The 27,880-nt window shown below is 31.4% G+C and overlaps 1 protein-coding gene across 2 annotated transcripts in view; it reads left to right on the top strand.

Moving 5' to 3' along the window:
* Window positions 1–5,749: 5,749 nt before the first annotated feature.
* The window catches only part of LOC130622345 (integrator complex subunit 1-like), a 34,535-nt gene continuing 12,404 nt past the window's right edge, over window positions 5,750–27,880 (top strand). For both annotated transcript variants that reach the window (XM_057437802.1, XM_057437803.1), the window contains exons 1-26: window positions 5,750–5,848; window positions 8,552–8,596; window positions 9,508–9,630; window positions 10,061–10,165; window positions 10,977–11,173; window positions 12,802–12,942; window positions 13,243–13,493; window positions 15,656–15,848; window positions 15,950–16,095; window positions 16,608–16,749; window positions 16,856–16,893; window positions 17,031–17,175; window positions 18,386–18,494; window positions 18,599–18,719; window positions 18,800–18,877; window positions 19,228–19,382; window positions 19,464–19,560; window positions 20,014–20,105; window positions 20,538–20,598; window positions 20,703–20,772; window positions 21,415–21,669; window positions 22,407–22,904; window positions 23,088–23,333; window positions 23,723–24,008; window positions 24,081–24,227; window positions 27,313–27,496. In XM_057437802.1, the coding sequence (XP_057293785.1) occupies window positions 5,794–5,848; window positions 8,552–8,596; window positions 9,508–9,630; window positions 10,061–10,165; window positions 10,977–11,173; window positions 12,802–12,942; window positions 13,243–13,493; window positions 15,656–15,848; window positions 15,950–16,095; window positions 16,608–16,749; window positions 16,856–16,893; window positions 17,031–17,175; window positions 18,386–18,494; window positions 18,599–18,719; window positions 18,800–18,877; window positions 19,228–19,382; window positions 19,464–19,560; window positions 20,014–20,105; window positions 20,538–20,598; window positions 20,703–20,772; window positions 21,415–21,669; window positions 22,407–22,904; window positions 23,088–23,333; window positions 23,723–24,008; window positions 24,081–24,227; window positions 27,313–27,496 (3,980 nt within the window). In that variant the 5' untranslated portion in view covers window positions 5,750–5,793. The remainder of the gene's footprint in view (window positions 5,849–8,551; window positions 8,597–9,507; window positions 9,631–10,060; window positions 10,166–10,976; window positions 11,174–12,801; window positions 12,943–13,242; window positions 13,494–15,655; window positions 15,849–15,949; window positions 16,096–16,607; window positions 16,750–16,855; window positions 16,894–17,030; window positions 17,176–18,385; window positions 18,495–18,598; window positions 18,720–18,799; window positions 18,878–19,227; window positions 19,383–19,463; window positions 19,561–20,013; window positions 20,106–20,537; window positions 20,599–20,702; window positions 20,773–21,414; window positions 21,670–22,406; window positions 22,905–23,087; window positions 23,334–23,722; window positions 24,009–24,080; window positions 24,228–27,312; window positions 27,497–27,880) is intronic.

Here is a 27,880-nt window from a genome sequence, read left to right as displayed (position 1 = left end):
CAGTCTTAAGACTGGGCAGCTGGTCTTTTGGATGCCTTTAAAAAAGGGATGTGCCTGCCACAGAAGCTCTGTTGTTTTTGCGCAGGACCCAACAACAAACATTCTCAGGCAGGCACTCTACTAAAACATATTTGGGGGTAGAATGGGTTAGCCCATATACGGCCATCACCCACGGTCACCACTTACTGCTAGGGAGATAAATTATTTATAACTTTTATTTATTACAATACTATGTTAATTCCTTGTTTGCAACACTTATAAGAACCTTCAAGCGTCAGAAAAAACCAAAGTCTATCAATTCAACCAATTTATTTGTCAAGAAATGTTGGTTCAAAGCTTGTCACAGACTGTGCACATTAAAAATGGATGACAAAATATATTGAAAATTCTTGGAACTGTCATAATTCTTGGAACTCAGTGTGACTAACATATTTGGTGCTGTCCTTTAACCACTTTGTTAACAGTTTTTTATCCACACTAGAGGATTAGAAATAATAGACCCGATAAATTTCTGCATTAAAGAAAATAGTGCCCGAATATGGCCACAAACATTTGAACTGGATTTTAATGCTTTAAACATTGTGAAGTTTCATTTTAATAATAAATATTGTAATAAACAAGCTGTTGTTATTGTTTTTCATGACATTGTTCATTTTCCTATCTTTTATTGTAACAAAACAACCACATGGTTGGTCGCGTGATAAAAATGGACTCTGGGTGGGTCACAAACTTAACTAACATGGTTTAGGGGGCTAGAAATGAATATAAAGCATTTCAGACATGTTATTAGGTAACATATAAGAAAGTTCAATTACCCCTATTGCAGATTATGCTATTGATGACCAGGTAAGAGTGTCTATTAAAGCAAATTAATCAGTTGTGGTAAACAACCGAACTACCCGGAAACTCCAGAACTAGCCAAAATCACCCTGAACCATTAAAGTGGCTGCAAATAGACGATTGGCTAAGTTGGTGTTTTCTCTGTTTACCCAGGATCTATTTGTGCTGTACACGTGATAAATATTGGCACATGAACACATACCTGTGATTAAACATATGCCTGCAATTAAAATGCGTCTGTACCTTTCTTGGGAAAGAGAGGGAAGATTCAATGAATAATTAACTCTTCAAAAACGATGCCATATTAGTTTTCAAAGCCATGATTACATTGCTCCTGATTACACACGCTCAAAATTACTTTTGGCAAAAAAAACTGTCATAATCATTAAACAAGAGGAGCTTCAAAAAAACGGGCTCACACTTCACTTGGTCAACACGGAATTTGGCAAAAAAGCTTTCCCATTTAGAGCTGCAAAAGTGTGGAATAATTTTCCAGACCAAGTGACCTGTAACGAAATTTTGCTTTCGTTTAAGACTTCCATCTCTAATGTGTTTGGCAAATCACTTTTTAACTTTTTAATTTTTGTTTTTTATTCTTTTTCTTTTCAATTTTCACAGATTATAAATGTTACATGTTTGATTGAGCTGAGGCAGTCTAAGGTTTATCATTTTTTGTTTCTTTTTTGTTTTACTGCCCCCCCCCCCCAGTGGAAACAATCCACTAATTTGTTTTTGTGTTATTCTTGGATAGCCACTTTAAATATTTTTATATATAAATAATAATAAAATGGGATAATTGGGTAAGAAAGTGTAGAGACTTGATAGTTCCTGGGGCAAACCCCAGAGGCAGACCAAGAAAGACTTGGCAGAAGGCTATAAGGACAAACTTGATACAGAGGAAGTTGAGTTTAGATCTAACACAGTCTAGATCAGATTGGAAGAGGGTCATTAATATACCCCGCCCAACCCATGCTAGCATGGAAAACGGACGTTAAGCCGAGAATGATGATGATTATCAAGACCAGACAATAGTTGTTTTTCATAGCAGTTAACAAGTTTCAAAGGTACATTTAACTCTATGTATATAAACAGAAAAACAAACTTGCCAGTACTGTTGAGATGACCATGTCTTTTGGAAACACAGTAAAAATTGTAGCTATGTAACTAACCAGGTGGAGTATAGGCTATTTGGGTGATTTGACTCTCCTAATTATACTACTGGCATGTATTTTTCTGCATATCACTGTTCTGCTGCATGGTCACAACAATTTTATTAGCTTAAAACGTTTTATTGAACCTATTTTCAATGACCCAACATATTTTTCTTTATTATTTGTCCTGTCAGAAAATATAGTGTTTAGTTGTTTTGAATTGACAAAACATGCACTGTGTCATGGCTCCTTTGGGTTATAGCCATACAGTTGCATTGGAAAAGAGATAATTTCCTGTTGAATATTTTTAACATAGATGCACATAGCCTAAAGCCAATTCAAAGACTTTTGACATATAATTTTTAGTCACCCAAAGCAGATTGCACAAAACTTTGCTTGCGAAAAGATAACTTACAGTAACGAAGTTGCAGATTATTATATAAAAAAGAACATATAGAATATACAATAAAATATACAAAACTTTTCGTAAATAAAACTTTACATCTTCAGGTAAGTAATACTGCTAATATAAAGCCACTATATATAGCTATAATAAAATTTTTTGCTGAAACTCTCAAAGGACTGTGAATAATGAGATGAGTAGAATAGAAAATAAAATACATTAACGTCGCAATAAAAAGTTGCAGATAATATATGCAGATAATAAATTATTGGATCATTGGAAAAGAATTAAGAGGTCTGGGAAGAGCAAACTAGTGTCATTTGCGCAAAAAAAATTATATTAATCAATTCACCTTTATAAATCTATGCATGAAGAAAAATGTCCAAATTTGCTATTTCTTTAAATATGACATCATAATTTATGCTCCATAATTACAAGCTTGTGAGCTTGTATTAAAACGCAATGTGACCCACAAGAATGGAAATTTTTGCCTCTCCGAGCACCGATACGAGAGAAGTCGTGTGCTCGAATCTCATCTTGGTAACTATTTTTACTTTTTTTTTTTTTTGCTGTTATAAATTTTATTTTCTGCAAAGATAAGAAAAGTGTTCAAAAGCATTATTTAACAACTCGTAAAGTAAAAGGTGTTTCCACCAAAGTTTACAAAAGTTAATATGGGGAGACTTAAGGTGTCCTCAAATGCCAGGAAAGTAGTCTGTGAAAAATTAAATTTCCACAACATTACGTAAGAGAGAAACGACGAAACTCCACCATATCTGTTTATTAAGTACATCAATTTTACAAAATTTAGTTAAAATGTAAGCAAAAGGCAAATTATATTGTAAATAATGACGAGAACGGAATTCTTTTTGCTACGCTAATGACACGCCAACATAGAGAAATATAATTTGGGAAACATGCCGAAAGAACGTAAATTTTTCGATCCCGCTCTTGTTATTTGTCTCCGCGCCATAAGTGCACAGGATTCTTTTTATCGATAAAAAAATATGTCGTGACAAACTTCATAACAGAAATCACAATCTGATAGATAGGATTTTGTAAACTTTATTCGCGAGGTTGTTTTACGTATATCATACGTCTTGTTAAATCTAAAATTCTTTAAGGTTACTGTAAAGGAAAAAACTCACTTGATGAGTAGTGTCAGAAAAACTCGTATAATATATCAATACTTTTATATTTTATCTTATTTTTTTTGTTTCTGAATGCTTGATGAAAGACGTATTTGATGGTGTTATTTTCGTGAGACGTTGATTTTCCAAAAAGAAATATAATTAAATAAACACACACCACTTTTTTTTCACTGTACGTTTTAAAATGGCTTCTTTTTCTGAAAGCGTGGTCGCAAGCTTCTCGTTTTTGCACCATTACATTCAGCATAAATTAAATTCAAAAAGGTTCCCAGATTTTTTTTTCTAATAACGTCGTTATGAAATTATTTGTAATAATTTATAATTATTCAAAAAACTGCATATTTTTTTCTTTCTGTTGTCATAAGTTGGTTATGGATAATATATGCTTAAAAATCTGGGAACCTTTTGTGCATAATTTATTCAGTTTTCCAAAAATTTCAATGAGCCAATAGGAAGCTTTCGAAAAAAGAGACCACAAACGTAAAGGCATGTATGCGAAAATTTACTATCGAGATATTTGTTTTTAAAGATTTTCATAGGTGTTATAAAAATGTGTGAACTGAGTATGCAGAAAGATGATAGAAGTGCGAACTTTTTCTTTATGCTGAATATGCGTGCGTGCATTCAAAATTATTATTAGACAGAAGTCAGGGTTATAAACATAGCGCAATTAAAAAATGCCCAAGACAAGAGTAGCACAAAAGAAAAAAATAATTCAGAAGAATAAGAATACGACTGCCAAAGAAGTTCTTAAAGAAATGGGTTTGTTGGGGTAAGTTGAAAAAATGAAAATCATAAATTTCATCATGTGTTTTTTGTATTACACAATCACAATATTTTCATTTCCTAGATTCAATGGTAATCTTTTCATTGAAAACCTGATGGAATCAGTAAAATTACGCCAAAAACGTGGAAAAGTTAATAAACAAATCCGTTATGTGCACTATTGTATGTATTTAAAAGTTTATAAACGAAGAGAGTTGATAGAAATGCTCTTTTAGATCGCATTTTAAAAGTTTATAAGCAAAAAGCGACGATAGAAACGTTTGATTAAATCCCATTTTTAAAAGTTTATACAGTACCGATCGCGAATACCCACCGAAAAAATTACTAATTAGAAAATTGAAATTACTATACACGAGTCTTAAACTACGGGTACAAATAATTTCTTCCGTGGATATTCCACGAGTACGCGACCAGTATAATGCACGTACTAGTACGTCAAAAATACTCTCACATTTTTGCTACTGTACTCACTCAGTACTCGCTAGCGTTCTTGAAAGGCAAACGATATAATTAAACAAGAAACTGGCGGAGAATGCATTTGTGGCCAATATGCTTTTATGTTGGTGTTGAATTTATTGAAAAACACTATTTTTACAGTGTTATTTTCTTTGTTCGTTAGTTTTCTAAGTTCAATAGTGAGTTGAAGCTGGCATTGAGATTACATGCTAACACTTTAAGCCCTGGCGTTTTGTTGATTTACGATTGAATCAGCAGTCCCATTTCTTGTATTATAAATATTTTAGCAAAAAAATAAATTTACAATATACCTACAATTTAGGCAGTTTATTTTTGTTATAAATAAGATAAAAAAACTAAATTTTGCAAGAGCCCCTTTTGGTTTTAGGAGTGTGTGGAGTGGCGCGTTTACAAACGTATGGAAAAATAGGAAGACTTTATATTCTTTAAAACTCATTGCATGTATATAACAAAAGATAAAACATACCTTCTGTGTGTAGGATAATAACATTCGCATTTACACAATCGAAGATACCTTAACAAATAAATTCAGTTACAGAAACAATAGAAACGCGGAGGGTATTTATAAAAATTTTATGATCATTAAATTTCACGTGTGGGACATGAAATCTATTGCTCTTGACATGCAAAAATAGATCATGTATTTAACAATGGATATATATATATTATATATTGTAATAAAAATGAAAGTACTGACACTACCGAAAGCGCGTGTAAAGGTGATAACTACTGTGCATATGTAACATTACATTCAGGCAGTACTGTACTTTTCAGACCCCTACAAAGCGAGTTAAATTCATGAAAATGTGTGACACTAAGATATGTAAGGAGAAAGGAGCAAAAAAAATAAAAACCTAAAAATTAGATGTGGCAATTAAATGTGTGTAAAATTTGTATGCGTTCAAAAAAGAAGTGACACCATTACATAACAGGACATTGTATTTAGTTGCTAATCTTTTTTTTAGTTTAGTTATATAATATAAACATGGATAATAAACCAAAACTACCACCTGGTCCAAGACCAAGGATAAAGCCTCGTGGTATGTATGATTGTATTGTAACTTCTTTTTTTTGCATTTTGTACTGTTTGTATCTGTGAAATGCAATAAATCCTAACTGATTTTCAATAAGTTCAGTAGTTAATTTAAAGTTTATTGATATTTATTAAGACAAATAACCCTTGGTAATCTCTATTTCCAATACTGTTATATATGATCTTTCTTACGAAAACCAACACCTTTCTTCTAACCAAGGTCTTATTTTATAAATTTCTAACTATATTTACTGGATCAGTAATGTTGTCTTACTCTTTGTTCTATATGGCAATAAATACGTGTTGAATTCACAGCCATCAAATTCATCTTTATCTCTGTATGTATCAGTACCCAGGACTTTAATTTTTTTGCAAGTACAAAACTTGTGACAATAATGCTTTTCTATTTTTATAAAATCTATTCCTAAATATTGAAAGGCTGTGTTGTGTGGTGTACCAAATTTAAAGGTCTGATGCAATGGCAATATCATTACTGCTGTCCTTAAAATTAGAATTTTTTTACGTCGGCAATAAAACAACCCACGTGAGATACATTTCAACTGATTTGAGTCGGCATTGCGTCGGCAATATTTTTTTGTAGTAAAATTTTTCAGCTGGCAATAAATTTCATCATTCACCTTTTATTAGGGCTAGACCCCTCATAAATTTGATGCATTGATCTCCTAAGACGATGACAAATGAGAATGGAGTACAAGTCTTTTGACATACCTTCCGGATGGTGAACTTTGTTAGTTTAATATAATAGTTCACTGCAAACTGGCTTTTTATGTTTCGAGATGAACTCATTGGGTTAGGGTATCGTTATGTTGTATATCGCAGAAGGCTACCAAAATATTGTTAATTAAAAATTTCACAAAATTACATCAGCAATTTTTTTGCCGACGCAACTACGGTATCTTCGTATTTTACGTCGGCAATTACGTTGGCAGTGCCGAATGTCGACGCTACTTTTAAGTTTGATACCACCTCTAACAAAAATCATCTAGTTGTTATAACTCCATGTAGACCTCCATCAGACATATCCATCTCTCTGGAACTCTTTAGGTGATGTAAGGTATATATCTGTTTCATTGGGTTTGCCTTGCAAAAAGGGAGTCTCATTCTTAACAAATTAATTGATAGCATTAAACGCAATGATTTTTTTGTGCAAGTTAGAATTTGGTTTTTCAATTTCTTTTTAGCCTTGTGCCACTAAATCTAACTTTCACAATTTTATGCCTATCAACATTTCTCCGTCAGAATCCATCTGGTGCTCATATTATAATCTTGCACTTCATCAAAAAACCTAGTTGTTCAATTTCTTCTTCTTGGCAATCCTAATCTCTTTTTCATTGGCTTTTTCAACCATGTCAAAGCATCTTCTGATACCTGTTTTGTGAAATCCTACTCTTTATTAACCTTTAACTGCTGTCCTTTCTTCTATAGCTAGTGGATCATTTATTTCTAGAACTGGAAAATTAAGCTTGCTGCCGAATGTTAAGTGATTTGCTGAAAAGCCATGTCTGTTTTTTAAGGAAATCATAGCAACTACAGGCCAATGCATAGTTGTCTCTGATGAATAATTTTGTTGCCGTCATTTTAAAGACTGTTTTGCCAAATGTGAAATTATTTTGTTCATCAAGCCTATTACTTCACGGGCTCTCAGTTGTTGTTGTTGTTGTTGTTGTTGTCACAAATTGATTTTTAAATTTCCAGACATCCTTGTTATCAAATTCTCCACCATTATTTACGAGAAATTTAAAGGGAACCCAAGGTATAAAATGATGTTGAGCTTAAAAGTTGGTTAAAAGCTCTTTCGTTCTCAATATATTCGCTTTTAAAGAATTTCAGATTTAATTATGCTGCATGAATTATAAAGTCATATTTAAGTAATAGCTAATTTCAACATTTTCTGTCATCAGTAATTTTAGACCTGTCAAGGGATGTGCATTTAAGCTTTATTAATGCATAAATTTTATAAAGTTGAATTAATTAACATAATTTTTTTGCAAAAATGAATGTTTTTCTTGATCCAGCAGTAAAAAATGAATGTATTAAAACCCAACAATTGGACTTGGTTCTCTACTCTATGCACCTGTCACAACTAGCTTCAGCTATGGTTACTTCAGCAATGATATTTAAGATGCATCAGCATCTCTTGAAAACTGTTGCAGCTGATCTTTTAAACTGTTTATGCAATTTCAGGGTCACTTTTTCTTTTTTTCAATACTCGTATATGATCTTTCTGATGTAAACCAACACTTTCCTTATTATTAAAGGGAGGTAGTTGGTGATTAAACCTGTTCTGGTCAAGGCAAAACATTTAACATAGGTTAAAATTTACTTAAGGAAGATAGGAATGTCTAGTTTCCACTGAAGATCATCAGAAGACCTCTTTGAGTTAGACATCTAGGGTACTTAGGTTCATAAATATAGGTTTTCCATGTTTTATTAAAGTCCTGACTGGCAATTTACTTGTTGTGTTGCGTGCTTTTATATCAGTTCTTTAAAAAAATTGAGAATTGTGTCCCTCTTTGTAAGTTACTTTCCTTGTAAAACAAAATTTATATTCTTCCTTGGAAAACAATAATAAGGAATATAAGTTGTTTTGTTTAAGTAAATATTACTGAAAATTAAATTTCTTTCTGTTTGCTAGGTTTAAAAAAAAATGAATACTTAGTAATTGGTTTGCATATTTCTTATCTTTTAGTGCTGCCACCTCCTGGAGATTTCATAGCTTTGGGAAAGTCAACAGGTACAGATTTTATTTCTGGCTAAGCTTGGGGAATATGACTAATTTTGGTCCCAATATGACTCTCTTCAACATTGGGGAAGATGTACATTCTACATAATATTGTCGTCAAGTTATTGGTACCAAAAATGTATAGTAAAATACACTCACTTTGCTCATACTAAGGCATTGTTATCAAGAAAAAAATCTTTATTTGTGATGCTCAAGTTTTGTAAGAAGGCGTTTTTGATGGTTTAACCATACACAGTAATGTTCAGGCTTTTTAATGAAAATTTTTACAACAAAATAAAGACAATTTTACTTTTAAGCATGATTTTGTAAATTGCAATAATGTTTTCAGTGATAGTAAACCAAAGTTTATTAGTTTTTTAATGTACCTATTAAAACCTAATAAAAAACCGATATGAAGTAATTTCAAATTTTTTTAATTTTTTTAAAAATACCTTTTTGAAACTCTGCCTTCTTTTCCCTGCCTTTTTAAAAAACTTTGTTTCTGATTTATTTTACTTTTTAGCAACGGTTTTTTTTTACTTTTGTCTTCAAACACTGTGAAAAATGGCATAACATTTTTTTGGAGATTCTAAAAAATTAAACTATATTGTTCAAAATTTTCTGTTTTAGCAGTAAAGTAAGGCTTGATATAATAGATGTGCTTCTTTTTCTTTAAGATCACATAAATGCACTTTTGAAATGTTAATTGGCGAATATTGTCAATAACAAAATAATGCCTATCATTTATAAACAGGTGAAAATAACTGACGTCATCTCCTGCATGTGTGACTAGGTACCACCTGAGATTAAAATAGAACCAATTTTGTATTCATTTTTTTTTTCCATTGATTTTCAAACTAGTAGATTTTTTCCATGGATTTGTTAACTAGTAAAGTCTGTAATCAGGCATACATGACTTTTAGCAACAAAAGCCCGGTCAAATGAAGCAGATTCTAAGCCATCACAGATGCCTATCAGAAAATCTGGAATGGTGTCTTCAATTACTTCGGCTCAGAAACGCAAAGATATCAATCCCATAAATCCAGGTATTTAATATTTTATCTATGCTGTGAATGCATTGATTATTCCTTCCTCCGCTTAAAGCTTCATTTCTGTTAAATTGTGTATCTCCGCTTTCCTAGTTTATTTTATTTTATGTCGTCTAAATATTGCTAACATAAATGTGATGCTCTATAGGAAAATCGACCACTTTTCTTTTCGTATTAAAAAATGCGAAATGCGAAAATTTCGTATTAAAAAATAGGGACGTTTTTTCATTAATTTAGAATGAAATACGACAACTCTAAAGCTTTGCAGGCACTTATTCTCGTCATTTTAGAATGATATATGACAACTTTAGATTACTTGCCATGTTTTTCTTGTTAATTTAAAACTTTTAACTTTATAAGCACCCTTGTGTCCTAGTTGCTTAATCCTGCGATTTTCAATAATCTCTAAAATAATATGTTTATACAGTTGTGGCGAAACAGGCAAGAACGTTTTCTCCATCTTTCTTGCACAACAAAGACATGGTTAAAACTCTTGAGATGGAACCCATGATTTCAGTAAAACTTGTAGATGGTAGGTTATTTTTGAGGTTATTAGTTAAACTTAATCTGTATTTAAAATATTACAACCCTCAAAACAACACACAGAAGCATGTTTGACCGAAGTCCAAAATTGTGTATGGAAAGTTTCCCAGACCTAAAAATGTTTTTTGTTGATATTTTTCAGAAAGGCCAAACTTTACCAACTAGCCATTTCTCTGCCATCAGTATGCTACTGAAGTTCTAATTTTGTAGATGTTTTAACGCTGGCAGTGACCACAACCCCATGTAGTTTAAACCCTTTTGAAACATAAATAGAAGGATTTTGAGTGATGTAAGAGGATACTCTCTTAATCAAATGAATGCACACTGTCAAAAAAAGTATGAATATTGGGAAATAAGATGTTGTAGTAACCTCTTCCACAAGAAATTTAAAAAGTTTAAAAGTCAAAAAGCCATACTATTTTATCTTTTTTTAGTTTTTCAATCACTTGACCAGATAATTACATCATAAAAACTTTTTATTGTTCCCACAATGTTCTTTGAGTTTGAAAAAGGGGTAAGGTTTGATTACGCATTCTTTAAAGATATTGGCAATTGAACATTGGCACTCTGAGTGTACAATAGCCAGGACCGAAAAAAGATTAAGTGACTAATTTATAATAAAAAATAAACTACATGCAAACCAGTAAACAAGAATACTGAGTAAAGGGTGTTTTCTTTGCGAAGTGAATAAAATTAATAATAAATAAAAAATTAGATAATTGTATCTTCTAATTTTTTCATTAATATAATTTTTTATTGCGTCTTTAGTTTTTTTAATTTCCTTATCCTTTCTGTGTAAGCTCAACCTGGAGATTTAGAAGATCAAGTATTATTGGCACATGCGAAAGGCGATCAAGACCAAATAGATGGTTTGTTATGCAGTGCAATAAAAAACTTAAAGATTAACCGTCTTAAGCCTGACCCGATGTTGTATCTTTCATTAATGAATCTCTCCAAGTCCAACCCAAGCATATTTTCATCGAAACGGATTGTTGAGGTAATTTTTTGTTTAAGTTTTATTATAAACAATTTGTTTTGTATCATCTCTGTAGAATTCACTCGGGCCATGTTAAGTTGGTTTTGTGTTAACATGTCATAAAAAAATTGGTCGGTTTGTCTGTTTCACTTTATTTTCAGTGCATTTACAAATTATGTTTTTCTTCACTTGTCTACCAAGTTACAGAATTTTTTGAATATTATACTCTTTTTAAATTTGTGAACCCCAAACACAAGAATCGAGTGTCTGAACTAGTGACTCTCCCAGTCTTAACTTCGTTATCTCTGATTGCCGAAATAATAATAAACAGCATAATAATTATCACGGATTGTCTGTAATAGCGATGTACGGAACATTCTTTTCTAATGTTTATAGAATTTTGTCATCCATTTATATCTCAGCAATCACAGTGTGCATGATTAAATAAATTGCAGTAATGGGGAGGAGATAGTTGCATGTTTCTTATTAATTGTTTTTTAAATTATTTTTTATATTTTCAATGGTCACCTGTTGCTTGAAGGTAGCGAAGTTAAAAAAGAAAATTATCACCTGTACATTTAATTTTACATTGTTCAATATTTTTAACAGAAATTAATAATGAAGTCCTGGGCACTAGATTGTAAAATTCATGTCAATAACACCTAAAATTGATACCTGCTATACTGCTCTATTACCAGAAGCAAATCATTTCAATGTGTGACTGCAAAGATATAAATAGATTAGAATTATATTCAACTCAAAAGAAAAAAATGATCTCCAGATTTGTGTTTTCGAGTGAGCTCGTAATAGTGGCACTTGCAAGCAATAGAAATATAAAGCAATTTCACTGTGTGAAAAAAATTAAATCACGTAGATGAAGTAAGGTTACTACGTATAGAATTGCACATGCAGTTTTAATAATCTTTTGTGTACCCTACTTTCTTCCCAGACCACCACATAAACTGTCTGAGTTGCGCTATGTCGTATTTGTTTCATTCTGCGCAATTTTATAAATAAGCAAAAAACAACACACAAAAAATTCTGTTAAAAACGAAACCTTGACTTGCTTGCACCAGTATATGTATAAATGTTAAATTTTACAACAAATGACTGAAAAATCAAACTTATCATATAACCTGCACCGCATTGAAATCCGCACCAACAGTGGAAGTCGTAAAAATTTAACATATAACCCATCGGTTTTATACCAGAAAATACGGTACCGTTAAAATCTTCTAAATATTTTTATCCTGAAAATCTGCAGGAAATAAATGGCTTGTTTAGCAGGTCATAGCAGGCAGGATCTATCAGTTCCTAAACTAATGCTGGGATTTGTGCTAAAACTTTGGGGCGTTACGTACATAGCAGGCTGGTCCTGGTTTTATTTTATTTCATTATGGTTTAAATGATCAGAGAAAGCTTTCTAAAGCGTAAAAGCAAATCAAATTGTTTTTAAGTAGTTCTGCATGCTTATACTTACTTACAGCAGATCAACCACATAGGTTAACTGAGGAAAACGTCTAAACCAATTCATTCCTCCATAAATAGACAAGTGTGAGAAGTTTTTGATGTACTGACTTAAAGCTTGTGTTATCTTGAGGATACTAGATTATTCAAAATAAAATCTAAATCTCTTCAATTCTTTTTAGCACTTGCTTCAGTTTTTGCGGAGAGAGGTGACAGGTATTGCTGTTAAACCTAAGCCAAACACACTGTTATGCATCATGACGTGCAACATTTTGCTTCATGTTTTTCAAAATGAAGAAACCTGGCCACAATCATTTATGAAGGTAAGCATGTTGCCAAAAATAAAAAAAAAAGTGGTAAAGGTTTTTGTCAATAATTTATTCAGAAAAAAAATATTTTTCATTGAGCATTTAAGTGTAAATAATAAAGTGTGGTCATGTTGTCACTATAATTCTCACATGTGTTATTTTGTGTGTAAAATGTGAGAATCTGAAAAGCACAAGGAAAAACAACTAGCCTTGTTTTAATTTTAGGCTTTGTTTACATTAGCACTTTGCAAGACACTAGTTTCTAATCTTGACCATACTGTACAAGATATATTCTATTGTAAAATTTTTGTTAAGGTGTATGTCGAAGATGCATTAGGAGATAGATCATGGGTTGATAACGACTATAATAAAGATTTCGTTGCCAACATAACAAAAGTTTTTGGAACTGTTTTACCCGTAAGACAAACAAATTTGCCGGCTACCAAAACATTAGATGCATCAACTGGTTTGTTAAATGTATCATTAGGGAAGAGTAGCGAAGAAAAAATCTTAGATGAAGCTGGGATTTCGCTAGAAGCTAGTGAGCCTCCTGGCATACATAATAGGTTTGTTTCTGCTATATGTTTAATTTCTGTTATGATTCTTTTTGTTTGACAGCTTTAGGAAGTAGAACTTTAGAGTAAGCTTCCTTTTTTTCATTGTTTTTACTATTGAGATTAGTGTAGTTTGTAACCGTACCCGTCTAGTGTGGAAGTACGAAGATTATTAGTTTTTCAGCTAAGTTATAATAAACAAAATCACCATGTTGGACAAGATAGAAAAACCTTTTTTTTTTCCTTACAAATTTATTTGCCACTACCAACTACAACGATTGCTTCTCAACTTTTATTGACTGTTAATAATCTGCAGTTTCTGAAGCTAGATTCTTATTTGCTACTTTTTAGTGACAAGAAATTTTATGAAAAGAGATATTTATTTGCTTATAAGACATTTCACCTAGCTGAAATTTGTTATGAGAAAACAACCAAAATAAAAGTTTGTTGTTTTTAAGTTATGTAAACAAACTTGAACTCATTTTTTTACTTATATTATTTCCTGTTGTTGCTTTGCTGGTTGTTTAAAATAATCCCTTATATTAATAGGCTACTTCCTTGTTTCTGTCCATAACAGGCAAGGTGGATGTGTGCATTATTTTTTGAAGTCGCCGAAAAATTCATTTTTTAAATGCTAATCCGCGAATTTAATATTGCAACATCAATAACATTAATTTAACGTATCCGATGTATTTTTTGTGGAAATAACTACTGAAAAAATGCTAAAAGGGCAAATAAACAACCTTTACTATTCATTTGTTAGTTTTACAAACAAACCACTCATGAACAGAGAGCTGGAGAGGAAATAGAAGTGGTCAAGTAGATTTTTCAGTGACTTCAAATTATCCTAAAAAGTGTGTTCTTTTTTGTGTATTCATTTTAAATATACCAGAAGATCCAAATAGCGTGATCTGGTATTTAGAATTGTGATTAACAGCTATAACAATAAAAAGCTGTTTATTTGTTTTTTTAAAATCTTTTTTTAAGAAAAACAGTTTTCCAAATGGTTCATAGCACTTTGTTTCAAAATAAAAATTATGTTCAATGTTTACATTATAAGAATAAAATCTGGCTTAATGTTTTACTTATTATATCCGTATTACGTGAACTCACTACACACCGCATTAAATGACAACCTAAGAGATATGTCTGATATAAAAAATATCTTTTCTAATCCCTTTTCCCAATCACTTCTATTTTGCCAAAGTAAATGGGTAATAAACCTGTTTCCTAGCCAAAGAGACAGGGTGGTACATTTCATCGCTAAAAAAATTGGGAGGAAATCTGTGAAATGTGAAATTCAGAACGTTAGCGTATAATAGGTTAAATTTTCAAATCAAGCCTCATTGCCACTGATTTTTTCCCTTTACAATGATCTTATTTCACACAAAAAATGTGCACAGTTAATTGTTTGTTTAAAAACTTTGTTTTTACAATGACTTAATTCACAGTCCAGAATTAGAGAAAAAGACTTCAGTCATTCATTCATTAAAAAATCGAATTTTTTACTTGTGCACTCCTTTAACAGAATAATGCTCATGCTCAAATACTTAAAGTCTAAATTCTAATTTTAATATTGACAGTGTAAATAGTTACTTGTAGGAACAATTTACAAAATTTGACCTCTCTTTCAATAATATTTGCAACAAGGTGTAGTTTTTCTGGAACTTCTTTAATCCAGTGCAGGAAAAACGTTTTTCCTTGTTGTTTTTCCACGATGTCATTATGGGATCTTCTTCACTAGGATTTTAGGATAGGATAATCAAAAGTTAAAATGTTCTTTAGGCATTTGCTATACCCTTAAAAGTATGTAGGTTCTGCTTAAAATCTACATAAAGAAAATTATTTTTTTGGAAATTATTTTTGCATTCATAAAGGGGCTATGAATTGATTGTTGTCTTACATGAAAGCTGAGCTAATTATGGTAATTTATGAGCACAAAACAACAACTTAAGTAGACAACTGTCTAAGACATTTAATCCTATTTTTTTGTTGAGTATTAAGCAGAAATGATTAATTTGTGCTTTTACATTTTTGTTTATGACACTTCTGGGAATAGAATTCACAATTGGACTTAAAATCCACAATACATCTTCTGCCATTAAGTTTTTTTCTCTTAAAGGTGAGAGGCTTCTTAGCATTTTGCAGCATTAAATTCTATTTCACCATTTCAGGTACACATTAAACAAAGATGAATCAGCTATCCATACATACATTAATGAAGTAGTCAAAGAACAGCTAAACAAAAGGCAAATGATTGATAGTGTGTCCAGGAATATTCTCCGATTTCTTACAGCTGTGTGTGGTTATGTTGAAGTGCGTCTGTTGGCTTCTCAACGATTGGAAACCTGGCTCCAAAACCCAAAGGTTTGTCCAAAAAACAACTTTATTTCAAATTTTATATTTTTAGTTTATTTTCTATTTCTAATTCTATGTATGTTAAACCCATCCATTTCTTTGTATTGTAGTTGACTCGTCCTGCTCAAGAGCTTCTAATGTCAGTGTCTATGAATTGTACAACACATTCTGTAGAAGATGTAGAAGTGATTGCAAATATAGTAAAAATGAGGCTAAAGGCCAAGCCAGTTGCAAATCAATATATCCAGTGCATCAAGTATGTGTGTGTTTATTGTTTGATAAAAAATCTTTAATTTACTAACATTGTAAAACTTGTTAGATGGCAATAAAGATGGCAATTTGGTATTTTGCAGACCAATCAATTGTATGGTCACTGTTTTATTCTTTAGAATACAATACACATTATTTTCTTAAGTTTACGTTTCATTATTTCCTTATTGCAGAAATCATATGATTTAAAGTAAAAAACGAATGTGAAATAAAAAAGGTTGTTTCGGATTGGGTAAATGACAGAATCATATATTGCAATGAAGAAGTTACTTCTACTTCTAATTTTATTAGTTTGATACGTAGAAGATGGTTTCAGGGTTAACAGAGATCATTACCGTTCTGTTAAACCTTTCCATGTTTCATATATAATATGTCATCAGAACTCATTGGTTCAGTTTCTCCCAAATATTTTGGCCCGTTTGATAATGTTTAAGTTGTTCTAATGCTTTAAATTCCTGATTTATTTTTGTAGTTTGTAACGAATGACTGTTTATATAGGGAAATGATATCACAACATCCAGAAAACCTTGGAACAACACTTAAACATGTCGTTTATAATGAATTAAGCCAACAAAGAAATCCAAACAATATGGCTACACTGTCTGTTATATTTTCAAATGAACCTGAATCAGCGGCAAAGGTATTTATTTATGTTCTTGTATTTTCGATGTTTTATAGGGCAATTGACTAGAAACGAAGTTGAATGATAACATTATAATCTAGTTTGCTTACAAAAAATTTTTTAGTATCTTTCTTTGGTGTTCCAAGACTTGTTGTGCAACAGGTAAGATCATTTAACCTTGAAAATATACCGACATAAATATTTAACTGTAATCAACCAAATATATTTCTACAATTTTATGGCAATAATAATAATGATCAATAAGCTGTAAGAGATTATTTTGTTAACCTTTTCTTTAGAGAGGATTATCTTCGAGCCATCAGAGCACTATTTCGAGAAATAGTAAAATACTTGAAATATGAAGTGAATTTAGTGGAGTTTTGTCGTGGTATGATGCAAGAAAGAAAAGAAGCAGTATTTTTAGGATTGGATCAACCATCAAAGGTGAATATGTGTTGCAATATACCAGTACATAGATTCTGTCTGTGATTTTTGGGGAAAGTGGGATGTTTTGTGTGTCATTTGTTTTTAGAAAAATGTTAATAATACGTTAATTAGTCAACAAGAATGCGGAAAAATCCACTTATGCAGAAGAAAATAAAAAATATAGGTTGTTTAAGGAATTTTGCAGACATCCGTAGTGCATAATTCAAAAAAAATTTTTTTGAACTGTTAAGGAGATATCAGAGTATAAAATTTTAAAACCTTTTTTTTTTTTTGAAACACTGATCAATAAAATCTGTGCTACTGATGAACGTTTGAAAACAGGTGGTTTGACCCAGCTTTAGTAAATTGGTCCCATTTTGGTCCCAGGTGGTCCCTAGTTATCTACACAGTAAAAAATAACTTGTAAAAATAAATTGTAGTGGCTTCATTCATTTAAATTAACCTATTTGGCATTCAATGAATGACACAATTTTATTGAAGCAATTTTATTTTGTTTCTGCAAGCGATCCCGAAATATATATTACTATCAGGAAATTTGAAATAGTGAAGTAAAAAAATTCCTTTGTCTCTGTCCACTGCACTGGGAAAGAAGTGTAGTACAAGCTCCAGCAATGCTTATGTCAGAAATTTCAACCCAGATATTAAAAATGATTACTTTATTTTACTCCAAAAAATCATCATACCAGCACTTCAAATAACATTTTCAAACCTGATGATTGTAAGATTGTTACTTTCAAAATGCCAGCGATTTTATTTTTCCTAAAAAATGTAATGATCATGCACCATGCAATATTTCACAGGTGTGGAGGTCAACACAGATGAGAATCTCATGTCACATGGATAAAAGAGGTCTGCATAATTGCACTTACAAGCGGAACAGCCCATTATATCATTGGCGTATTTCATTCAAAATTAGTTTTTAATTTTAAAACTAAAAATATGAAATTAGAAAATCTTTTGTGAAACTGGGGGAGCAGTTAATGGCTCAGCTATTATCCCTTTCTCAGATTTGGGCACACATTTGTGTGTGAATGAACAACCTTTCACCTTATTGATAGGCTTTTTGTTTTTGTGACGTTCAATTTGAGACATGCATTTTTCAGCTACCTCAAAAAATGAAGACACCCGCTATGCCTGTTATTTTGTTAGGCACTGGTAAAGGTGCTAATTCTCTCAATTAATTCAACAACAATCATGTATTTCGTAGGACCGCATGTTTGCATCCGTCGTTGACCTGATATGTCTTGGCTGCTTTTTGTCCATTTCACCAGTGGTAAAAGAGTTAGCTGTGTCTTTATTAAAAGGGGACAAAAGAGGTTAGTACATAATATCTTGTTCCAAATTTAGTCAAGAATATATTTCTTGTATTAACAATGTACTGAAAGTTTAATTTTTTGTACTATTAATGTATTTTGACTAGATTATTCTGTGCTTCAAGCATGTCAAACACAGCTGTCAATCATACAGAGAGACGCAATATGGTTCTTTCATACAAAGGTTATGCAGATGTACAATTGTTCAGAGAGAGATTTTGTTTTGGGGTATGACAGAGAAGTTCATTGCCTTGTATTTTTTCATTTAAGTAGGTTTTATGAAGTTTGACCACATTTTCTCATTTTAGATTAAACCGAGTGCTCTTTCTTGATACAAATGATCAATACAGTTTAAAGGACAACTGGCCACCTGAAGCAGAGAGAAGGTTTGTGTTTATTATTGATTAAATGATATTAAAAGTTATTTATTAAATTACACCTAGAATTATTGTTTTCACCAATAACCCTTAATATTTGAACCTTAATAATAAGTACATCTTATGAAAAGTATCTAAATGAAAATGCAATCAGATTTCTTATGTTGCTTTATTTCAGTATTAATAGTGTTACTGGTTTAAAGCAGTTGTAGGATAACAAAGAGCTGTATATGTTCCCTTTTATGTTATTTACCTGACAAAATATATCCAAATATTTTCTCTTTGGTAAGTACTTATGGAAAGAAAAAGTATATATTTTAAGTTTTTGTTAAGAGTGACAGAGCATTTTTTTCTTTTAGTCTTCTGCTAGACATCTCACGGGAAGTCCCGCTGGCTGAGGATGGTTTATTGCGGCTACATTTGCTGGGATTATCAGAAGAGATACCATTAAATTGTGCAGATGCTTTGGATGTTATTGAAAAGTTAGTAATGAGATCTGCAATTTTAAAAACCGGTCAGTGTGAAATTATGCTTAATGCCTTTTTTCTGCATGGTGATTCTTTTTTTTTTTTGAATTTACTTATTTGTTTTATAGGGCTACAAGGGCTTGAGATTGAAAGAATTGAAGTGTTAAACATGCTTCTTAGCTTATCTGCCTATTCGCATCCAAAAGATATTATGCTACCAGCTGGGTAGGCTTTTATTTTTGTTGTTTTTAATGATATTGGTGGTGTAATAAGTTTGGAATAGAAAAAGCATTGGTTGATTAAAAAACTAGCTTAAAACTTCTTCATCGTGTGATGATTTACGGAAAATATATATGATGTTATTGTGTATTGTCTACTAAGGATAAAAATTTCTTTAAAAGTTGTTTTCAAGTAATGTTCAGCACATTTACACAACCCCTGAGCCCTTTCAGTTTTTCATTTAACATTGTCTAAAAACTGCACTACTTGTATGTAGGTCTATAACACCATTGTTTTCCTGAAACTCTCAACCTAAACTTATAAGAATTTTAAGGGCTGGATACAGGGTGTTCATTCGTTTTTGTGATAATCTTGTAACAACAACCATTATCTTCACACAATAAAATTTTAGCAAAAAAAAAAAATGGAATAACATTTTATTTTATCTATTTTCTACAGCTACTCTCCTCCTCCACTTGCCATTAGTAACTTGTATTGGAAATCCTGGCTTATATTATTAATCCTCGCTGCTACAAACCCTGCTACTATAGGTATACCTTTTCACAATAATTTTAAAGTAATTATCATACTTAAACTAGCCCATGGGAAAAGTTATTTCACTTTTTTTTAAAAATGTTGCTTAAATTCCCTAAGAAACGTCCTTTGATTTTTTGTCATAAACAGCTAAATGACACAGAGTTATCTACCCACCATTAAAAGCCATCCTGCTGCCCTTTAATTTTGGGTATGTTACAGCATGGTTTGCCCTATCAAACCAATTAGTTCATTAGATGTTAAAGGGATAGTCTTATGGTTTTCTTGCCTTTATTTATTTATTTATTACAAACAGAGTGGAAATCCTTGTGTTGAAGATTTAAAAAGAGTTTGTGAAATGCCCAAGAGAATTTTTAAAAAAAATATACAGCAAGAAAATTAGTAGAATGATTGTCACAGTCAGCACCTTTTCTCTTTTTGAATTGTAGGTTTCAAGGTATGGGAAACATATCCTACAGCTCGATGCTTGATGGAGATGTTGATCACAGGGTTAGTCAATAATTTTTTTGTTCAAACAGTCAAGGACTGTCTGTATTTTGATTCTTTTTTATAGTGGAAACAATTATTTCTGTGACTGTTGTTTTGTTCTTCAGCTGTTACGAGTTTCCACCTCTCGGCATTGGAGAAGTAACTGCACAAGAGATTCAAGGAAACGATTTACAGGTTTTCAGTAAATTTCAGTATGATTTAAATAGTCAATCTATAAAATCTTTCTGAAGATGGCTGTCACACTGTTCACTATTATGTTGGAGATAACAGTCTTCCAATAGTTTTATTTTATGATTCTTTTTTATTAAGGTACTGTGATAAACAGTATTTATTAAATAAGGAATTAGCTGTTCATGCCCATGCTGTGTAAACAAACCAACTGTTTTATTTTGTATCAGCTAATCACATGATTAATGCCATGGGAAGGTGAAATAGTAAATAAAGTAAATATTGAAACAAATATTTGACTTCCTTAAAGAAATCTCTTAGAAATCTCTTCTTATTGACGTTACAATTTTGGCGTCAGAAAAATACATTGCCTTTAAAGAAGATAACAAGATTCTGCCATTGCATTGCAAATAAATTAAGGATACCAAAGTAAAGCTGAAGATTTCACTTACTTGAGTGACCAGAAAAACAAGATGGGACCAATGCTTTAGGTTTTTCAAAATAGTGCACATGACAAATAATTAGTTTTCCATGGCCTGATAAATAATTTAAACAGCTTAACATTTTTTTAAACCCTCGAACAACAGACTGATAGAAAGATATGATTTACTCAAATTTTACTTAAACTGATCAATTCTTTTTATATAGATTCAACGAGCAGAAAAAGACGATATCATTGTTTTTGAAGGACATTTAGCAGCCGCAACTAGTCGAGCTGTTATAACTGAAAGTACAAGTTTGCTGGTCAGCCAGCTAATAAGTCTTGACCCAAGTGGTTCACCTAGACACCCACCAAAACATATAATAGATTGTTTGAAAGTTTTAAATGAAAAATATGGCCTTGGGAAAATGTTTTGTCGAAGCAGAGACCCAGACTTCCTGCTGTCTATCATTCAAAGTCAGGTACAGTCTATTATTTTGTTTAAAAACTATTCTGCAAAAGAAATTTCTCGATCTTTGTTTCACCATTAATTATTTTGAACCCTTAGATTTAGAGAATTTACAATGCTAGGCTTTATTATCTTTAAAAAGTGAAAAGAGTAAATAAATAATAATAAAGAAAAATACCCTTAATAGGCTTGAAAGTGGTAACGCTATTCGGGACAGTATATACAAAAAACGAAAATTATGTTTAAACAATTTATATCCCAAGCAGAAAAATAAAAAGGCAAAATATTGCCCAGAATGTACTTAAACTCGATTTAAGTACGTAATCGTAGTTTTAGTAAAATTTCTTATGACATAAAACAAAAAATGCTGATGCCAGCAAAATATAATTATGCTAATAATTAATTTCTTAATTTATGAGCAGCGAGACTTAATGCTTTTCCCTACTTTTCAGCAAAGGCCCAAAAAAAGCTCATACCAAATAGGGTTAAAAAAACTTGGTAGACACCTTGTAAAAGGTAGTAAGCAAGAAAATTGCTACTTTAAATTAGATTTAAATGGTTCATGTTGGCATACTTGATAGCAATTGCTAAATGCCGACATAACTTTGAAAACTGCCCTGCTATCTTCCATTACTTGGCTTAACATAAAAATATGTTTATTTGTCATCCTGATTGTTATTTGTGTCAAGGTTTGATGATGTTTGTTTGAAAGGAGTTGCAATTCTAAAAAACATTACAATAAAATTATAGGGATCATCAAGAAGTATGCCATGGTTAGCTGATTTAGTTCAATCAAGTGAAAGTTCATTAAGCACATTACCTGTTCAATGTCTTTGCGAATTTTTGCTGATGAAACACAATGCCCCTGAAAGTGAAACTTATCATTCAAAACATAAATCAACCAAACCTAAGGTGGCTGCAAGATTACAAGACCTTTTACTCGGTCGAGATGCTACTGCTCAATCCTCTACAGAATTGATATCTTATTTTATACAAAGATGGCCGTCATCTGAAATGAGAGACAGAGAAGCGGCTGTTGATGGGTTCCAGTCTATTCTGCTGCTGCAAAAGAAAAGCAGGATAAGCATCAGTGGTGAGGAAGACAGTCATGATGAAATGAAAAGCATCAGGAGACCACCAAAAGTAACAATTGTCAAAGACCACACCTTCTCCTGGTTACATGAAAAGCTACCCAGCCTACCTTTTTTCAGTCATGCAAAGTTAATTGTTGTGACGTCTTTGCGGCAGGTGAATAAATACTCTTCATGATATTATTAAACTGAAATCACATTTTCTCTTCCTTTTTTCAATGCAAACTTTTTATGATTTATACATTTACTTTTCAATAATAATGCTCAAATAAATTTATTTCTCAGGCTCAAACAAACTGTGCAAGCATGTTAAATCCATAATGTACGCAATTATTTTTAGGCCTTGCATGTAGAAGTAAATGTCCCTCGTTTACAAGCATACATTTTATTCCTCACGAAACATCATTATGAATTTGGTGAGAGGTTTACACAAATGCTGACCGAAGACATATCACAATTACTAACATCACGAAAAACTATATCAAAAAGACTTCTAACCAACTCTGAAACTTACCTTGCTTTGTTGAAGCTGTATTGTTTTGCTGTGAAGAGTCAGCTTAAGCCAGTTACTGAAGAACACCAGTGGGTATGTTTTTTGCAGTGTTTCTGCTCCGCATTAAATGATGTTCAAATACCTTTTGTAGTTTTTGATATATAAAAAGGCATAATTGCATGTGGCATAGAAGCTGTTATATTTAAAGTAGTACTAGTTGACCAACTTATCCAGTGTTTTAAGACCAATTTTGCTTGGTTTAAATTTGTAGCTGTCATAGTTGTTTGCCTTTTTAAGCAGATTGTTAGTTAAATTTTGAAAAAGAGGAAGATGGGAACTTTGCTTTGATTTCGTTCAGAAAATCTCTTTTAACACAACAGAAAGTCTGGTTAGAGTTTATTGAAAGAACACCCACTCATCCATTTAATTAAACTCTAGTTTCCCAACTTTAAAAGAACTCTATTAGCCTTTTTATTTTGCAGTGCAATGATCCAGACAAAACTGTTGTTACTTGGACTGGCAATTCGATCCATGCTGGAAACACAGCTCTTCTTCATTCAAGAATAATCCATGCATCCATTATCTTGTTGACTCACAATTCAAATTTTAAGGAACAAGAGGATTTTAGCTTCTTGTTACAAACATGGTTTCCTCAAAATGGAAAGGTCGAAACACGACTAGCAGATACTGGTGACAATTGTGATATATTGCAACATTGGTTAAGGATATTTATGGTTCAATCCAATATTGAAACTCTGGTAACTGCCGGTATGTGGATGTTTTTAGATATTTTTTGTTTGATTGTCTTATGGTTTTGTTGAGATTTATTTAAACATGTAGGGTTTAGAGGATTGCCGATTGAAGAATTGATATCGTTGTTGCAAGTATTTGGGCTACCTTTACCCAGTTTGGACTTACTACTGAAACTTCTTGATTTGTCAGCTGTTGAGTCTCCTGATCAAACCCTTGATGCTGTAAATGATAAAGGTACACATATTTTTTTTTTTATCACTATTGATTTTTTTTTTTTAATTTTTTGATTCCTACTTGTGTTAGCATGCAATTAATCATTACTTAAATGATTAAAATAATTAAAAAAATAATTTTCCTAACACTTCACAGGTGTCACTATAAAGGAGCATTTTTTTGAGAGACGTGCTTTTGTTTCAAAATAAAGTCCTGCAGTATTTACATAAGTAGGTTCGGGTGAAACGTCCATCAGAATTTATCTCTGTCATTCTGATATGAAATTTTTATTTACCTAAAATGTTTTAGATCAGTTACGAGAATGTGTGTGCTTTGTATTTATACTCTAAAACATTTTCCAATATAATTCAGCTTAGTTTAGTTTAAACAGTTAGTTTTACAGATTTTATTATTAGCTATACAATGGAAAATATAAACTAGGCCATGGTAAACCCCAAAAGTCACCAATTTTGTCAAATTTTAACTAAATTATATGCAAGTAAGGGTTAAGAAGTTACAAATAAAACCCTGTCCGCAACCAAAGTTTACGTTGAACAAAAAATGATGTTGTTTAAGATTCATACGATCAAGTTATGATGGTTTTAGAACAAAATGTTGTTTAACCTATATACAATCGCGTTGTGATGATTTTAGAACAAAATACGGCACTGTTCAAGCTCCACACAATCGTGTTTTTGATCAACATATGGTGTCATTTTACCTACATACAATCCCATTTTGGTTTTAGATTAAAATACATTGTTTAAACTCAATACGATCATGTTTTTATGGTTTTAGAATGAAATATAGTGTTGTTTAAGTTCCATATGGTCGTATTTTTATGTATATGGTGACCACAGAAACTCAAAATCTAAATTCCCGGACATTTTTTCTTAATTTTCTAGGACAAAATTGTTTCTTATTTCAGGACGATTGCATAACTTTGCAAAAATGATTGCAAAAATTAATCTACTAAATCTTACCCATCACACTATTAACGTTGAGTACAAAAACCTTGAAACTATGTACAAGCATTACTGTCTAAATAACTTTCTGCTTGTTTATGAAATTTGAATATTCAGTAATCATTTAAATATTTTACCATTCTCTTTCTTTTATGTAACCAAACTACGAATAAATTTCATAACTGTAGCTAAGTATTTTCGGTAGTTGCGTAGCTTACGAAAACAAAGTTTAGTCCACAAATATTAAAATATTTTTTAATATTTGTTCTTTGATTATCTGCCTCTTCGTGGTCACACTTGCTTAAGTTATACAGCTACCTTTCATTTCATCTTTCGTGCGTTCAGTAAATCACCATAAGTAAGAAATGGTAGGCAACAAAAATTTTACTGCCTAAAAACTTTAAGTATGACTAAAAATGATGTTGTTGTTCAATCAAAGCATTTTGAAAGAAAAGAGTTTAGGTCCTTAGTAATTAATCAAGGCAAAAATTCCATTTTTTGAGGCGCCTGCAATGCAATCTTTGAAATTTTTTCAAACAACGAACTCCAGAATTTCATAGGAATGCACCTTTCCTGTAAAGCTTAGGAGGATTAATTTTTAGTAGGAAATAAATTTTATGGATTCTGCAGCATTTTTTATATCTTGGGAATTAAATTTAGTAAAAAATTTACTTAATGGTGTTATGTAGTAAGTTAAGCCTCTATATTCTATTCCACTTATTTCAGAAGAAAAAATGATTTGAACAAAATGTTGTCGTAGATGGGTTACACTATGCAAATTTCATTTCCTGCAATCTTAAATCCTTGTAACATGCTTACTGAGGAACCATTTAATAACAAGAAATTTCAGTAGCTAATAGAGAGGAATTTTTAAATCCAGACAAATTTCTCCCATAATTTGCATACAATACATTTAATTTTTGTTGAAGTTAATTTTCTAAAAATTTGGGGACTAAAAACAAAAATATGGGTTCAACAGAAAAAATAGGATATGACTTAGAAATGGTATTTAATATTCACAAATCAGACTGAATAAATTTCAGGATCAATTTTTAATTTGACTGTTAACAGTAAAGGAAAATCAAAGTCTTTTTTTTTCAATAAGCAAAGCTAGCATAATGAAACTCAGGTAGATTTTTTTTATAAGATAACAAACTGGTTCATAACTCCGATGAAAATTGGTTGCATTCTACAAATCAACTTATCTATCACATTAAAACATGTTGGAAATTCAGCAACTGTTTTTTTTTTAAGCCAATAGGAAATTCTTAATTTTTGTATAATAAATGTAAATGATCTATGTTAAAAAGTGTAGTTGGTTTAAAACATTTTTAAAACTCATTTAAAGAAAAAAATTGCAAAGAAAAATATTTGACATAAATGTTTATTAATGATTGGTTTACAAAATGCAAAAGGCACCTAATCAACTCATGCATCATCAACTTAAGAACCATTACGATCTTAATTTGATGAAGTTTCAATCATGACCCTAAATAATGTAAATAAGGAATTTAAAGAAACCTGTCCCTAAAACATTTTAACTCCTTTTTATTAAAATTCTTTTAGTAGTGTTTGTGAAACGTGTTTGTTTTGATTCCCACAATTTTCACTCAAAATAATTACTTTCCAAGACAATTACTTTTTATCAAAATTCCAGCAATTTCTAGGACAAACTTTTCTTTGTAGGAATTTCCAGGACAGCATGATGTAGCTAAACAAACTTTGTTATTATTATTTTTGAATAAAAATGTGTGATAATCACTGCATTGCGTTCTAACTTGATGAGAAAATGATCATACAAAGCTTTAAATTGATGTAGGCTTGCAGTCGCTGTACTTCTTTCTAAAATGAAAAGTGAACGAGCCTGCAAACATAAATCGCCATTTCTTTGTAATTTGTCATTTTTTTAATTGGATTAAGGTATCGAAACTAGTTGGTGTAAAATAAAGAATGTCTATTTATTCAAATATAATCTAAAGAGCTGCACTTTTGAAGTTTACTCTATGCCTTAATATATACCACCACAGTAAAGGTTTTGATGAGCAAAAACTTTTCGACTCATGTTTCATCAAAGCTCAATCGGTAATGTCAATCAAATATGCGTACTTGCAACCACGATATCTAAGTTTTTTTGTTTTCAGACTATATTATTCAACTCATTCAACTTGCCCAATCCAGAGGAGCGCGTAATGGCAAGCAGCTTTGTAAAATTCTTCAAGAGGATGACAAAATGGTTGTCAAGTCTCTATGCGTTGAAAAAATTGCAAATGATTTATCTGTTATTAAAGTGGACGATGAACCAATGGAAACAGTCCAACCAAAAAGGTATGATAAAAAGTGCACTCCTCAAAATTTACTTTTCGGCATAGCTGTTTTACTCATTCTGTTTTTACAAAGGAAAATCCAAGTTAGAAAAATGGAGAAGAAGGTTGTATTTGCTTCATAAAATTTTCATACATTCAACGAATTGTGTTTTCATTCTTTTCAGTCTAGTATGGTTCAAATCTTCATCATTTTAAAATGTTTGCTTTAAAAAGATGGAGTTAAATGACAAATGTGTAACTGCAAACCTTTGTAACACTGTCTCTAGCCAACTGGTTACAATGTCCATTGCATAATGTCTGCTTATTTGTGAAATTCCCTTAATGTGCAAATCAACAAATTTTGCATAAAACATCATTTTTTTCAATGATATAATTTAGGTTCTTT

This window comes from Hydractinia symbiolongicarpus, chromosome 12, assembly GCF_029227915.1.
Source record: "Hydractinia symbiolongicarpus strain clone_291-10 chromosome 12, HSymV2.1, whole genome shotgun sequence".
In the NCBI taxonomy this organism is placed as follows: Eukaryota; Metazoa; Cnidaria; class Hydrozoa; order Anthoathecata; family Hydractiniidae; genus Hydractinia; species Hydractinia symbiolongicarpus.
Note: the sequence above shows the minus strand (reverse complement) of the source record. Positions and strands in the feature narration are given on the sequence as shown.